At 42.8% G+C, this 16447-nt stretch overlaps 2 protein-coding genes across 2 annotated transcripts in view; both read left to right on the forward strand.

The window, feature by feature from the left end:
• The window catches only part of LOC110329926 (zinc finger protein 59), a 197162-nt gene extending 185387 nt beyond the window's left edge, over window positions 1-11775 (forward strand). The window contains exons 2-3 of the mRNA XM_029536692.1: window positions 1776-1874; window positions 8721-11775. Of these exons, the coding sequence (XP_029392552.1) occupies window positions 1776-1874; window positions 8721-10423 (1802 nt within the window). The 3' untranslated portion in view covers window positions 10424-11775. The remainder of the gene's footprint in view (window positions 1-1775; window positions 1875-8720) is intronic.
• The window catches only part of LOC110318939 (zinc finger protein 60-like), a 246128-nt gene that overhangs the window by 212991 nt on the left and 16690 nt on the right, over window positions 1-16447 (forward strand). The window lies entirely within an intron of this gene.

A 16447-nucleotide genomic window follows, 5' to 3' on the forward strand; every position in this document is an offset into this window, starting at 1 on the left:
AAATAAATAAATAAATAAATAAATAAAATAAATGAAGAGACAAATTCATTAATAGAATTAGGTGCCAGAGAGATAGCATGGTGGTTAAGGGGACCAGCTGCTCTTGTGGAGGATCCAGGTTCAATTCCCAGCACCGCAGGTGGCTCACAACCAGGTGTAACTCCGGTTTTAGGGGATTCGATGCCCTCTTCTACCTCTATGGGTAACATGCGTCTTTGTGGTGCTCAGTCACACATGCAGGCAGATCCTTACTTACACATAAAATAAAATGTAATCGATGCCCTCTTCTTGCCTCTATGGGTAACATGCGTCTTTGTGGTGCTCAGTCACTCATGCAGGCAGATCCTTACATACACATAAAATAAAATGTAATCAATAGAAGTTTAAAAGAGGGAGCTGGTAAGTGTGTAAAGTTTGTGGGTTCCTGAAGTGTGTGCTTGCCCACCCCTTGTTGGTCCTCTCAATTTCTAGGCTCAGTGAGAAACCCCGTCTAAGAAACTGAAGTCTAGAGCAACCAAAAAAGTCATACAGCACTGGTCTCTGGCCTGTAGACACTTGCATGCCTGCATACATGCATGCATACCTACACACTATTATCATACATACCCTGTACATGCACAACTAAATACAAGAGCCGATATGATTTTACTTACTAATGAATCAGTAGAGTTGACTAAAAAACGGAAGTAGACACATTCTGTTTCCTTCAGTGAATACTTCCTTTACCTGCTTTGTAGTGGACGTTGTATGGCGTGGAGTTTGTCTTTTCATTGGTCGGATCTGTAAGAATGAGGTGTAAATGTTAACAGAAGCAACATGAAGAACACAGGTCCCCAGGATGCTCAAGGCCCTAGTTCGATCCCCGGCATTACTAAATATATACATAGAAAGTTAAAACATAGTGATTTTGTATTAGTGTAAACCAGAGAATCAAAGTATTTGAATATTATACTTAATCTTAGCGTCAACCCTATCACATAGATGGCATGCGCTCCATCTACATTTCTGTCCGTTGTTATTAGAGCATTTCTTTGGCTCCGGCTCTCACATACTGCAGGCCGGCTTTGGACTTGGTATGAAACTCAATTGAGCCTTGCACTTCTTATCTGCCTGTGTTTACTCTTTAAGAATTGTGATTATATGTGTGTGCCTCTGTTATAATTATTAGATGTAAAAATTGACCATAGAATCCCATGGGGCTCGCCTAAATGAATGTCATTAGTAGTGAGCTGCAGAGATGGGGTCTACAGTAGACAGTATAGCCTGGGCTCATGTTCTCATTACTCAATTATGCTTTCCTCTTAAGTGACAAGCCTTTATCTGCATTTAAAGGAGATTAAAAACCCTAATTTGAAACAGCTTGTTTCTTTCCCAGGTTGTTTCTTTTTTTTCTCTGAAGTCTTTCCAAAGCATTATTTTGACTTTTAGAATGTTTTATCTGTTTTTCGGAGACAAGGGTCTTGCCCTGCAGCCCAGAGGGCCTGGCTCAGTCCCCCACTTTCTGGCCTCACAGGCATGATCCACTCACTCTGCCAAGTTGTATAAACCTTTATAATAGATAAGTCTATATTTCGAACTCTACACAGTGAGGACATGGTGGCACACGCCTTCAGTCCCAGCACTTGGGAGGCAGAGTGGGCAGATCAAGTAAGTTCAAGGCCAGCCTGCTCTACTTACTATGTTCTAGGGCATCCTGGGATTACTAGATTGAGTCTTAATAAATAAACAAACAAAGAAGTGTCTACACAATGAGCCACCTCTTTTTTTCTTTTAAGTGGGAAGTTGCATTTCCAAGCCAGCTCTGATCATCTTACTAGAGCAGGAGAAAGAGCCCTGGACGGCTGTGAAGGAAGGAACAGACAGGCCGAGCCCAGGTGAGTAAGAGTGAGGTGAGCCTGCAGCCCTTCCGGGCACAGATGTGGTCAGAGGCTCCACAGAGCTGGCACTGGATGTGGCAAACTTCCTTCAAAGCCCCAGGGCCTGTGGGAAACAAGCCTGAGCCCCGGGAAGGAAGTCAGGGTGACAGCAGAGGCTGTCACAGGGGCTTCTGTTTCACGAATCACTTTAAGTTGTTCTTATTTTCTTCCCAGGTGCTCTCTCTCTGTAACCTTTAGAAGTATTTCATTATTGGTTGTGTGCGTGTGTGTGTGTGCACACACGTGTGCAGGTATCCTAAGAGGCGGAAAGAAAGTGTCAGCTCCCCTTAGGCTGGAGTTATAGGTGTTTCAGCCAATTGAGTTTGTTGCTGAGAATTCTCCGTTGAGATCTGTATCTATTTTTTAATTGAGTTATTTGTTTTGTAGGTTCTGTATATGTTTTGGATATTAGACCTGTGTTGGATGTGTAGTTGTTATTTTTTTCTCTCTGTAGGCTTCTGTTTTGTCCAAATGACAGTGTCCTGTGCTATGCAAAAGCTCTTCAGTTTCACAATGCCCCGTTTATTATTCTTGTTTCCCGTGCCTGTGTCTATGATGCCCCGGTCAGAGCTTGTTTTCCTGTGGCAACGAGTTCAAGTCCTATTCCCTACTTTCTCTTCTGTCAAGTTGAGTGTATCTGGTTTCACATTGAGATCTTTGATCCATTTGGAGCAACGTTTTGTACAGAGTGATAAGCATGGATCTATTTGTATTTTTGTACACACAGCTGTACTTTTTGACTGGCCCTATTTGTTGAAGATGCTGTCTTTTCCATTGTGTATTCCTGGCTTTTTTTTTTTTTTAAGCAACTTTCAGGTGACCATGGATATGTAGGTTTATGTCTTAAATTCATTTCTCTTGATCAATGTATCTGCTGTGCCACAGTTTTTCCTGTGGGAAAAAAAAAGTAGCACAGACCATCCTCAATTATGTCATTCTTTCATCTTTAATTTTGTTACTTTGAATCTCCTTTTTCCACTTTTAGATAACTGGACTGAGGGTTTGTCTTTCTTTCTGATTTTCTGAGTCAGCTCTGTTTCACTGATTCGTCATGTGTTTTTTCCCTTTGTTTCTCTTTTATTGGTTTCAGGACTGACTTTAATTACTTCTTACAGTCTATTCCTTTTGGGTGTAATTTCATCTTTTTATCCTAGAGCGTTTTGTCTGGAGTTGTTAGAGTGAGACTTCTCCATTTTTTAAAAGTGAAGGTGCATAGAGCTGTGAACTTGCTTCTTAGAACCACTTCATCATGTCCTGTAAGTTTGGATGTGTTTTGTCTTCATTTTCACTCAATTCTAGAAAGTCTTTAGTTTCTCTTTTAATCTCCGTCTTCACCCAATTTTCTTTTTTTGTTGTTGCTGTCTTTTTAAAGTTTTTTTTTTATTACATTTACTTATTTTTTTTTTCTACTTTACATCCCAGTATCAGCCCCTCTCCTCCCAGTACCCCTCACATAGATCCCTCTCCCCATTCTTCCCTCCCCTTCTCTTTGACAAGGGGGAGCCCCCACTCTAGGTATTACCCCATAGTCTCCCACTGAGGCCAGACAAGGTGACCCAGTTAGGGGAAAGGCTGGCAACAAATTCAGGGACAAGCCCCACTCCTGTTGTTGGGGACCCTCATGACGACCAAGCTGAACATCTACTTCATATGTGCAAGGGGCCTAGATCCAGCCCACACTCACTCTTTGGTTGGTGGTTCATTCTCTGGGAGTCCTCAAGGGTCTAGGTTAGTTGACTCTGTTGGTCTTCCAGTGGAATCCTTGTCCCCTTCGTCCCTCAGTCCCCTACCCCTACTCTTCCACAAGACTCCTCCAGTTCCATCTAATGATTGATTGTGTGTCTCTGCATCTCTTTCCATTGGCTGCTGGGTAGAGCCTCTCAGAGGACAGCTATGCTAGGCTCCTGTCTGCAAGCACAACAGAGCATCATTAATAGTGTCAAGGGTTGGTTCTTGCCCATGGGATGGTTCTCAATCTGGGGCAGTCTTTGTTTGGCCTTTCCCTCCATCCCTGCTCGTAATTGTCCTTGTATATCTTGTAGGTAAGACACATTTTGGGTCAAAGGTTTTGTGCATGGGTTGGTCCTGTACTGACTGTTTTTGTGTGTCAACTTGACACAGGCCGGAGTTATCACAGAGAAAGGAGCTTCAGTTGGGGAAATGCCTCCATGAGATCCAGCTGTGGGGTATTTTCTTAGTTGGTGATCAAGGGCAGAGAGCCCATTTTAGGTGGTGCCATCCCTGGGTTGGTACTCCTGGGTTCTATAAGAAAGCAAGCTGAGCAATCCAGGGGAAACAAGCCAGTAAGAAACATCCCTCCATGGCCTCTGCATCAGCTCCTGCTTCCTGACCTGCTTGAGTTCCATTCCTGACTTCCTTTGGTGATGAACAGCAATGTGAAAGTCTAAGCTGAATAAACTCTTTCCTCCCCAACTTGCTTCTTGGTCATGATGTTTGTGCAGGAATAGAAACCCTGACTAAGACATGTTGTTATCTCTTCACTGAGAGTCCTGACTGGCTATAGGAAGTGGCCACTTTGGATCCATAAATCCATTGCTAGGAGTCTTAGCTAGAGCTGCTCCCATAGACTCCTGGGACCTTCCCCCATCCCAGGTCTCTGGCAAGTCCCTCCTCCACCACCAATTTCCATTCTTTCTCCCCTGCTCTCCCTACATCTGACCTCCTCCCATCCACATCCTCTCTCCCATCCAGTTCCCTCTATCTATCCTCCTCCAATATCTATTTTACTTTTCCTTCTGAGAAAGATTCAGCCACCCTCCCTTAGGCCCTTTTTGTAATTTGGCTTCTTTGGGTCTGTTGCTTATGGCATGGTTATCTTGTACTTTATGGCTAATATTCACTTATAAGTAAGTTTATATCACACATGTTCTTTTGGGTCCGGATTTTCCCACCCAGGATGATATTGTCTAGTTCCATCTATTTCCCTGCACAATGTATGTTGCCCTTGTTTTTAATAGCTGAGTAATATTCCATCATGTAAATGAACCACATTTCCTTTATCCATTCTTCAGTTGACGGACATCTAGGTTGTTTCCAGTTTCTGGCCTTTATGACTAAAGCTGCTATGAGTATAGTTGAGCAAGTGTCCTTGTGCTAATTGTGGAGCATCTTTTAGGTTATATGTCCAGGAGCAGTATAGCTGTGTTTTGAGGCACAACTATTCCAAATTTTCCAAGAAATTGCCAAATTGATTTCCAGAATGGTTGTACAAGTTTACACTCCCACCAGCAGTGGAGGAGTGTTCCCCTCACTCCACAACTTTGCCAGCATGTGCTGTCCCTTGAGTTTTTGATCTTAGCCATTCTGATTGATGTAAGGTGGACTCTCAGAGTCATTTTGACTTGCATTTCGCTGATGACTAAGAATGTTGAACATTTCTTTACGTGCTTCTCGACCATTCAAGATTCCTCTATTGAGAATTGTCTATTTAGTTCTATATCCTATTTTTTTAATTAGGTTATTTGGTTTGTTGGTACCTAACTTCTTGATTTCTGTATATATTTTGGATATTGGCCCTCTGTCAGATGTAGTATTGGTGAAGATCTTTTCCTAATCTGTAGTATGTCTTTTTTTTTTTCCATTGATGGTGTCCTTTGACTTACAGAAACTTTTCAGTTTCATGAGGTCCCATTTCTTAATTTTTGATCTTTGAGCCTGAGTCATTGGTTTAGGAAGTTTTCTCCTCTAGCAACATTTTGAAGGCTGTTCCCAACTTTCTGTTCTATTAGATTTAGTGTATCTGGCTTTACATTGAGGTCTTTGATCCATTTGGACTTGAATTTTATGCAGGTGATAAATATGGATCTATTTCATTCTTCTATATGCAGACATACAGTTAGACCAACACCATTTGTTGAAGATGCTCTCCCTTTTCCATTGTATGGTTTTGGCTTCTTTGTCAAAAATCAAGTTGTCTATAGGTGAGTGTGTTTATTTCTGGGTCTTCAGTTCGGTTCCATTGATCAACTTGTCTGTTTCTATACCGATAACATGAAGTTTTTAGGATTATTGGTAATGGATAGTTTTGCTGGGAATAGCATCTGTGGTCTTCCAGACTCTGTAAAGTACCTGCCCATTCCCTCCTGACTTTTCAAGCTTCCAGGAAGCAGCCATGCACTAGCCCAGTGAGCTGCCTTTATTCTCTGCCTGTGTCCTTTGCAGCTTTTCATATTCTTGCATGTCCTGTATGTTTAGTGTTTTGGTTATTATGTGCTGATGGGACAGGATCGTCGTTTCTTCAGTCTGCTGATGTTGGCATGGTTCTTGTTCCTTAATAGGCATGTTATTCTTTAGAGTAGGGGAAACTTTTATGATTTTGTTGAAAATATTTCCGTGATCTTTGACCTGAGTTTCTTCTCCTTCTTCTATTCTTATTCCTAGATTTGGTCTTTCCATTGTATATCTGATTTCCTGGATAGTTTGGGCTGGGTTTTGTTTTTGTTTTTGTTTTTTTTGTCTTTGTTTTGATAGATTTCCATGAGTTATTTATTTCTCCTATTGTGTCTACAGTGCCCCAGATTCTCTCTACTGTCTCTTGTACTGTGTTGGTGAGGTTTGCCTTTGAGGTTCCTGTTTATGTTTCTAAGTTTTTCAATTAAAGACGTATCTCAGTTTTGGTCTCCTTTATAGATTCTAAGTCTGCTCTCAGGTCTTGAGAGCTATTTCATTCATTTCCTTCCACGGTTTGTGTTTTCATAGATTCCATTTCTTCCTCTTTAATCTTCTATCATATGTATGAAGGCTATTTTAATGTTTTTCTTGTGCTTCAGCTATGTTGCAATACTCGGGGCCTGTGAGGGTAGGGTTGCTTGGCTCTAGTGTACGCATACTACCCTAACTAGTACTGTGTTTTCATGCTGATATTTATGCATGTGCCATTGGGAAAAGTATAATTCTAAGTGCTGATGTCTGGTCTTGTCTTTGTTGGGTATAGTTTTCCCCCCACCCCTCAGGACTTAGTTAAAAAAACCTTTACTAAAGGATGTATGATAGGATAAAGTGGCAAGATGTGGGTACCTTTGGCAGGCTTATGCCAAGGTATGTGGCTAAGGAATTATACCACACAATTGATCTAGTGTAAGAGATTCATTGGGGGTTTGGGTTGTAGTGAATTTATCATGTGCTTCTGGCCCTTTAAAGGATCTCCAGTTGCTAGTGAACTGAACTGGCCTTTTAAGAATTCTTAGCTGTTAGAACTGCTTGGCCCTATGGCCTTCAGTGTAGGATACAAAGCAGAGGCTGAGAATGGAGATTGAGCAGGGTGAGAGACAAAGGCAATTGGGGCAGAAGATATTGTTAGGAGACAGTTGAGTCAGGAGAAGCTGGGCTGAGCAGATAGGCTAGAACAGTTGTTATAGCTTGGAGCTGCTAGTATTAGTAAATCTGGGAGAACAGCTGTTTAAATACACTGTTGGAGACCTGAGGGAGGAATAGTTGGGAGAAACTTTTAAAGGGATTGGGCTGGAAATTTGGAGAAATGGGTGGGAAAGAAGTTAGATTGAGGGATCATTCTCAGTGTCTCCCTTCTATCCTTATTTATCTCTTCTCTAGCGTTAGTGGGTGAGAGGTGGGAAAAAGAAGAACCCACAAAGTAGCAATGATGAGCTGCATGGCTGAAATTGAAAGGCTATCTCCAGTGGGGATATGGGGGGTGGAGGGAAGAAACAGAGTGACAGAGAAAATGAACAAGACAGCTTAAGAGAAAGGCAGAATGGGAGAGTGAGCTGGGGTGGCTGGGGCCTTTTATGGGTTACACCTGGCACACCTGGTGGCTGTGTGTGATGACATAAGTTGCTGCTACTAGGTCCCCAAGGACAGGCTGGTGGAAATGTCTAATTGCTGTGTATTTCAAGTAGTATACAAATAAACATGTAAGATTATTTCAGTACAGTTATAATGTGGTAAAGTGGAGCTGTAGAGAGACTTTTGGCTACTGTGTGGGTTTCTTTTTCTACAACCCTTTTCCACCATTATTCCATCCTTCCAATCGCCAAACACTAGGAAAGAAAGAAGGCTAGAGGGGCAAAGGAGTGTTGATATCCTTAGACATCAGATAGCCTGCTGATTAGGGCTTCGAGTTTCTTGGAGCAACTTTGATCTTGGCTTCTGGGATATCCAATTTCTTCTTCTCTCTTTGTGTGCAACCACTTGACAGACCACAAGATCAGCAACTGGCAGCAGGAGCAGAACCTCCCTCAGCACCTCTGGGTGCTTTAGCATTCATATCCCCTCTCAAGACTCCCTAGAATTTTAAGCGTCATAGACTTGCAAAAACTATCTATAGCTAGCAAAATCAAGCCCCTGCCATAGCACTAGGCAAATCATAGTCTGTTGCTGTGGGCAATCTGAAGTAGCCCCATATCCTATACCTGGGATTAAAAACATGCTGGGGGTCGTGACATAATACCTTTAATTATATACCAGCAGATGGTAGACAGAGCCAGGTGGATCTCTTGTGAGTTTGAGGCTGGCCTGATCTACAAAACAACTCCCTGACAACCAGGGCTATTACAAAGGAAACAAACAAAAACATTCTCATAAAATTTCAGTGTTTATAAAGAAACCAGAATTCTCACCACAGACATGTCTTCCCATTTCTAACCTGTTCTACTGTAAAGAGCATCTTCTTACATAAACTTTCCTCACTGCTGCTCTCTGTGCTCCCATCCAGCTTCTCAGAGATTACTTTAGAGTATTCATTTAATGGCTCTTACTTTACAGGAAAATGCGTGTATGCGTGTTACCAGAAAATAAAAGTATTCTTGCTTTCTCCTTTTCTTTCAGATTTGGAGGCAGATTATGATGCTGAAAATATATTCCCCCCAAATCATATTAATAATAGAAAATTTTCCAAACACAGCATAAAGCAATTAAGTAGAACTTTTGACTTCAAGGGTTCCTGGTTTAGTAATGGCCCCAACTATAGTACAGTCCAGGGACTACAGGATTCTCAAAGTGATGCTGGTCAACAGATTACTAATAAGGAAGGAATGCCTCCTTATACCTGCCAGACTCTTGCTCACAATCCAGAAAAGGCATATGAGTGTAAAGAGTGTGGGAAGTGCTTCGGTTGTAGTTCAACTCTCACTCAGCATCAGAGTATCCACACTGGAGAGAAGCCCTATGAGTGTAAGGAGTGTGGGAAGGCCTTCAGACTCCCCCAACAGCTCACAAGACATCAGAAGTCTCACAGCGGTGAGAAACCTTTCAATCAAAATGAAGGCGGACAGACTTTTCAACATCCCAACCTGCTCAAGTACCATAAAACCATTCATACAGGTACAAAACCATTTGAATGCAGGGAATGTGGGAAGTCCTTCAACCGTGTCTCCAGCCTTGTTGAACATGGGCTTATTCATGCTGATGTGAAACCATATGAATGTAATGAGTGTGGGAAAGCCTTTAAACGACACAGAAGTTTTGTGCGCCATCAGAAAATCCATTCTGGTGAGAGACCTTTTCAGTGTAAGGATTGTGGGAAGGGCTTCATTGTTCTTGCTCACCTCACTCGGCACCAGAGCAGTCATAGTGAAGAGAAGCCATTTGAATGTGAGGAATGTGGCAAGAAATTCAGAACTGCCAGACACCTTGTTAAGCACCAGCGCATTCATAGCGGCGAGAAACCCTTCGAATGTAACATATGTGGGAGTGCTTTCCGGCTCCAACTATACCTTTCTGAGCATCAGAAAACTCACATGGAAGAGAAATACTTGGAATGCAATGTGTGTGGCAAGGCTTTTCGGCTTCAGGTATACCTTTCTGAGCATCTGAAAACTCACACTGAAGAGAATCCTTTCAAATGTAAGCTCTGTGGTTCAGCCTTCCCAAATAAATACCAACTTAATAAACATCTCACAATTCATACTGATGGGAAGCCCTATCAGTGCAAGGAATGTGGGAAATGCTTTCGTCAAAGGTCCAAATTAACTGAACATGAGAGCATTCACACTGGGAAGAAACCCTTCCAGTGTGAAGAATGTGGGAAGTTCTTTAGACTTAATACACTTCTTATTCATCATCAGAAGTCTCACAGTGGTGAGAAACCTTTTGAATGTAAAGAATGTGGAAAGGCTTTCCTTCTTCCCAGTCAACTTAATAGCCATAAAATTGTTCATACAAGTAAAAGACCCTTTGAATGCAAAGTATGTGGGAAATCCTTCAAGCGTGAATCCAATCTCATTCAACATGGCGCTGTTCATGCTGGTGTGAAATCATATGAATGCAGTGAGTGTGGGAAAGCTTTTATTCACCGCTCAAGCCTGTTCCATCATCGGAAAATTCATTCTGATGAGAAACCTTTTAAGTGTCAGGAGTGTGGAAAGGCCTTCGTTGTTCTGGCGTACCTCATTCAGCATCAGAGCATTCATTCTAGAGAGAAACCATTCGAATGTGAGCTGTGTGGGTCAGCTTTCAGATGTAAGTCCCAACTCAATAAACATCTGAGAATTCATACTGATGTGAAACTCTTTCAGTGTGTGGAAGATTGAACAGACATTGTTCATAGAACAGAACTTAACGAGTCCATACTGGTGAGAAGTCCATTCAGTGTAATGAATATGGGGAAGCTTTTTAATATCTTTACAAAATTCTTAGGCATATTAGAATTCATACTGGCAAGAATCATCATGAATATAAAGAATGTGGGAAGTACTTTATGTATGGTAGACACCTCAAAGTATATCAAAGAATTCACACTGTAAGAAACATTACCACTGTTAAGAATGTAGGAAGACCTTTAGTTGAATATGAAACTTGTTTTGACATTCTAAATATAATATTAATAAGTCTTATGATGTAATATGGAAAGCCCTTCAGTAATTCTAAGCTCCCTGTATATCAGAGAAGTTCTACTGGTGAGAAAACCTATGAATAAAAGTAAGGTGGGAAAATGTTTAGACTTAGTTCAGCCTTCATGCATAGTAGGACACCCTATCAGTATGAAGAATGTGGAAAGACCTTCACATGGAGCTGGGGCCTTCTTCAACATAAAAAAAAAAAAATGCTTGCTTGTGTCAAACACTATGAATGCAAGGAACGTGGGAATATTTACAGAATTAGCTTAGCTCTTAAAGCTCATCAGAGAGTCCATATAAGTCTGGAGACGCTGTGACTCAAGACTCGTTAAAAAAGCTTTTATTGTAAATGGTGAGCTTACACAGCATCAGAAAATCCATAATCACCAGGAGTCAGGTGCATGTGAAGGAGGAGGACAAGCCATTGTATGAAAATCTTCCTGAAAGTCAGAGAACTCATTAGGAAGACTGTGACTTAAAATGAGTACTATAATCTGCCCTGGGATTTGGTGAACATCAGAGTATTCACACTGTTGGGAAGTAGGTTCAGAGAAGATACTCTGTTGGAAATGTCTCATCCTCAGAAATCTAGGAAGTCTCCTGACAACTTTTCCCAGCATTCTGACAGTTCGGATTGACTGAGTTTGTAGAACCTGTCCCAGGATGCTGCCAAACGCGACTGGGAAAAGAGTTCTATCCTCCCTACAGGGTCAGTACACAGAACACTGGTAGTTAAACTGCGAGGGGCCCTAAACGAAGAACCTGACTCTGCCATTGTTCCAATGGCAGCAGCAACAAAGCCCTGGTGGCTCTAATGTCTAGGAGAAAAGGCTGGATGCCTGCAACTCAGAGTCCTTTCCTTTAAGGATTGGAGCTAGGTGTGGTGACTTGCCTATAATTCCAGAATATGAGAGGCTGAGGAAAGAGAATTACCAGGCATTTAAGGCAAGCCCAGGTTTCATGTAATGAATTCCAGGGTATCTTGGAAAAGAAAAGCAAAATAAAAACACAAGCCTAAAGGCTCAGGGATCTACAGACAAGAGAAGGCAGGAAGATTGTAAGAGTCAGAGGGATGTCTCCAAGGAAATACTGACTTCCAGACACAACAGATGCACATTATAAACTCTCAAGAGTTGGTACAGTATGTGCAGGTTCAAGGGAGACAGTCTCATCAATGGGGGGTGGTGGTGGGGAACCATGGGCTCCCACCCCTAACCAGTGAACTATCTGTAATTGACACCTGCTAGCAAATAAAAGTCAGATGTGCATGTGAAGGAGGAGGACAATGCTGTCTCACTAGGTGTATCAGCACCTCGGCCCACACAAAATAAACTTGGTGGTATTTTTGTAACCTTTTTGTTTTGTTTTATTTTGCATTGCTTGGTCATTTTTTATTTTGTCTTATTGGTCTTTTGCTTGTACATTTCTGCATGCACACCATTCCCCCCCCATACAAACAGTGACACCACACACATGAAAAATGGAGAAAAAAAGACAAGGGAATGAACAGCATGGAATCAATAAATGTCATTGTCACAGGTCATCCAGAACTTCATGGGGTTTAAAGGGAGCTCAGCATTGATGCCGGTGAATGGCAGCCACCCAGGCTGTGTAATGACTCCAGGCACACCTAAGATTCATTAGACTGAGGTGTGTCTTACTTGAGGTTTCACATTGCTGTGAAGAGACACGGTGACCACAGCAACTCTTAAGTGGGGCTTGCTTACAGTTGGGAGGGTTAGCCCCTTATCATTGTGTTGGGAAGCATAGCAGCACCCAGACACGTGGTTCTGGAGAGGTAACTAAGAATTCTACATCTGGACCCCAGGCGGCAGGGAAACAGAGACAGAAGCCTTGATGGGCTTCTAAAACCTACAAGCCCACCCCCTGTAACACCTTTCCCCCCACAGAGCCCCACATACTCCGCTCAGGCCACATCCCCAATAATGCCACTCCCTATGAGTCTGATTTTTATTCAAAGCACCACAAGGTGTGACATTATTTAAAACAAGATCCAGCCAGGTGGTGGCGCACCCTTGAATTCTAGCACTCAGAAGGCCAGCCTGGTCTACAGAGAAATCCTTGTTTCAAGAAAATTGAACAAAACCAAGCAATAACAATAAAACCCCATGTAAGAACATGACAGAAGTATGAAAATCAATATTCCTTGTGGAGAGGGGCAGTAAGTCAGATCTAGAAGAGGATGGGTGTGAAGTGAGGATCAGGAAGGGGGAAGGGGATGCAGTGATTTCTCAACACATGACCACTGTCACCAGAAGCAGGACGGAAGAGTATTTGAAAAGAGATGCGTCTTTGTGTGAGGAAGATGAAGCTATGCACAACAGGAGACAAAGGCAGCAAGAGCTGAAACGGGATGGGCAGAACCACAGCAGGACTGAATTTGAGTTATTTGTAGCTAATGAAACATTGACAGTGGAATTCATCTCTCCAGTTATGTATCCAGCTACCCCAAATTCCACACAGCAGCTGTACAGAAAAGGGGGGGGGACAATTATCCAATTTTTTTTCCATGAGGGATAAGGGATAGCACTAAGAAAAGAACTCTAACACAGGAAAGATGGAGCAGACCGACCAGAATCACACTGTGGAAAGAAAGGACTGGAACACACTGGCACGACAGAAGACCTAAGCATGTTTATAAATGATCCAAAAGCCAGTCAAACAAAGCCAAAGCTTTGCAGAAGCAGTCACTTGGGTCGGGCTGGGGACTCGTTGCCTACAGTGTCTAGTAATTAGCCTGTTGAATATCGTAAAATAGATAGTCTTTAATTTTTAAAACTGATGGTATTTTTTTTTCAAAAAAAAATAGCATGTAAAAAAAGAAGCTTTAAACAGAAACATCTTCAAGTGATGAGCATTTCTGTCACAGGTGTGTGGACAGGAACACCCTCCCTTCCCGTCACTCTGATTTCATTTAAATTTAACTGTCTCCATTTTTATTCTCTGTGTTCATAGTTGATGATCCTGTTGCTTTGTGGATTTCTTCTATCACTTATTGAGACTGAAAACATAAGTATGCGATGCTGGACTTGGCTGTTACTTCTTATTATTCTAGTATGTTTTCCCCCTCTTCGTGTGAGAAAGGTGTGGTATTAGGAGTACACTCAGTTTATTTTAGTTGGTTTGGTTTGGTTTGGTTTTGGTTTTTGGTTTTTGGAGACAGGGTTTCTCCAGACAGGCTGTCCTGTAACTCACTCTGTAGACCAGGATGGCCTCCAACTCACAGAGATTCTTCTGGCTCTGCCTCCCTAGGCCTTGGATTAAAGGCGTGTGCCACCGTAATCTGAGTGTATTTTAGTTCTTAGGGTTTCACTGGGTAGTCCTCGGTGGTCTCTTCTCACAGACATGCGGCTGGCTGTGCCTCCCCATCGCTGGGATAGAAGGCGTGTGCTACCACGCCCAGCCATGTTTACTGTCACTTGATGACTTGGCCTCTTTATTATCACTGGTAATGTCCTTTGGCCCAAAATCTGCCTCGACTTTAAAATCAAATTTAGTCTTCTTTTGACTATGTGAGGATGGTCACTTTGAATCTGCTGGAGTATTTATCTTTAACATTTTTTTTCTGTAGTAAACACATGGCTGGGTCTGACTTATTTTTCAATCTAATGTGACAAACCTATACTTTAGCATTTAGATAATTTATATTTTAATGCGATTACTTTTATTACTAGGATGGTCTAGTCTCTTCAACATTTGTTTATTCTCGCGTTCTGGAAATTTTGTGTAAATACAGGAGACAACAAAAGTGGTTTTGAAAGTTCAATAGTGTCATGTTACAATAAATAGGGTTTTCTAAAACCATGTGTATGTTTTTGTTTGTACATGCTAGTCCTTCATCCACTCGTCGTCCAACATGACGTAAGCGACTGTCTAATGCACACAGCTCTGTCGCTACATACCAATGTGGTTCTCACTCACATTCCCATCTAGATAGCAGATGTTATGGTCTGACTCCCCTCCTCCCCAGCATAGCTGCGGTCACTCTGTTCTGCCGACTAGTTCACAGTGTCGCTGTGACATGGATGGCAGTCACTGACATGGAGAAATGACTGGGCTCAGGGACGGACACACTGACCACATACCCTGTCTTGTTCCGTGTGCTCTCAAGGATCTGTATGAGGTTTGCTAATCTTATTCCACAAAGCTGTATGTAGGACCCATTGAATCAAAGGGAAATATCAACTGTTCTGTCTAAAACATCTTGAGTCAGAGCTGACCACTGGGCAGCCCTCCCTGCACCTGCCTATCACTGTGGTTTTTGTGGCTGACACTGAAGAGTGCTGCTAATAAGCCAAAAAGTTCTAATACTCAAGCTCTGTTATCTCAGTGTTCTGAAATTCCCCAGTTCACCACCCGTCCACCACCACCCCCACACCTTACCCAGGCCCAGTCAGCTTAAAGGTCAGCTAATGTCTAGGAAGCCAACAGCTTCCCTCCTTGCCCTTAAACTTTTGAACCTGGTTTCTCATATAAAAAGCCTCCCCCGAGAGCAGACTGGTATGGCAATTAGGCTCCCGAGTCCTTTTTGCAGTCCTGAGCTCCAGGATTATGGTACGTGTTTAATAAACTAGCCTTGCTTAACTGAGATTGGTGTATGTAAGGTTTGAGTGGTGACTTCCTGAACCCCAACACAGCGACAGTGAACCCTGGGAGTGTCCAGAACTTCTGTTTCTCTCTGAAATTTCTAAACTACCCACGTTTAAACCCAACAATTCTTTAGTTCAGTCTTTTCAAATTTACCATAGTCCCTACCAGAGCACAGCGAGGTGGAATCCCACTCAGTCTCAGGCAAAGTGTAATCAAGTCAGTTACAGCCAGATCTGATCTTACTTCCTTTTCTGAACTTTAAAACTTCAGCTTGCCTGTCAGCTCCACAGGAGAGAAAAATCAGTTACCAGCAGAACCGGGAAGGAACTATCTTGATCACAGAGGAGGGAGCCTCCCCTTTAAACTCGGGGAGTACCCCCCTCCCGTGGGAACTCTCACAAGCCAAAGGACACAGCTCTCAAATGGGCTGGGCCAGTTGCATGCTGGGATCTCTCTGGAGCCTTGGGCTTCTCGGATCTCTGGTACCAAGTGCTGTAGTTTTCAGGGCCACCATGGCAGAAGTAGTGGATAGGCTCTGGGTGTCCTAGTGCCGCTAATGCGGAAAGTCCAATCTTTCCGGTCGGCGGAAGAAATCTCTAGTTGGCTTCGGTCTCCACATAAGGCGGGAACCAGCCTGCTGGGTGTGGATGTGGACCGCGGTGTGGGGTGGCTGTGTGTTTATGTGTGAGGGGACGGTGGTGCTGCTGCTGCTGCTGCTGCTGCTGCTGGTGGTGGTGGTCTGTCCGTGTGTGCACACTTTGAGCTCTCTGCATTATCAGTGTCACCCTGTGTCACCCGGCTTGTTGCTCTCTGCTCCTACCTCCTCCCCTGGTTACAGGGGCTGAAACACTTCTTTCTCTGAACATATTATAGATAGGAGTCTTCAGAGGTTAGCGTCAGGGCTTTCACATTGAGATTTGTTAGACTGAACTCCTATCTCAATGGCATCACTCATCCGATCTTTCCAGGCCTGCCTCTCAAAGCAGCAGAAGAATGCAGGTGTAGATGATGTCTGTTCACGGTTTCAGCTAGGAAAGTAGTAGAACTAAATCGGCATCTTTGAGAGCTAGTAATTTTCAGTGGTATGTGTGTGCGTGCTTGTGTGTG

Source organism: Mus pahari, chromosome 1 (assembly GCF_900095145.1).
Source record: "Mus pahari chromosome 1, PAHARI_EIJ_v1.1, whole genome shotgun sequence".
NCBI lineage: Eukaryota > Metazoa > Chordata > Mammalia > Rodentia > Muridae > Mus > Mus pahari.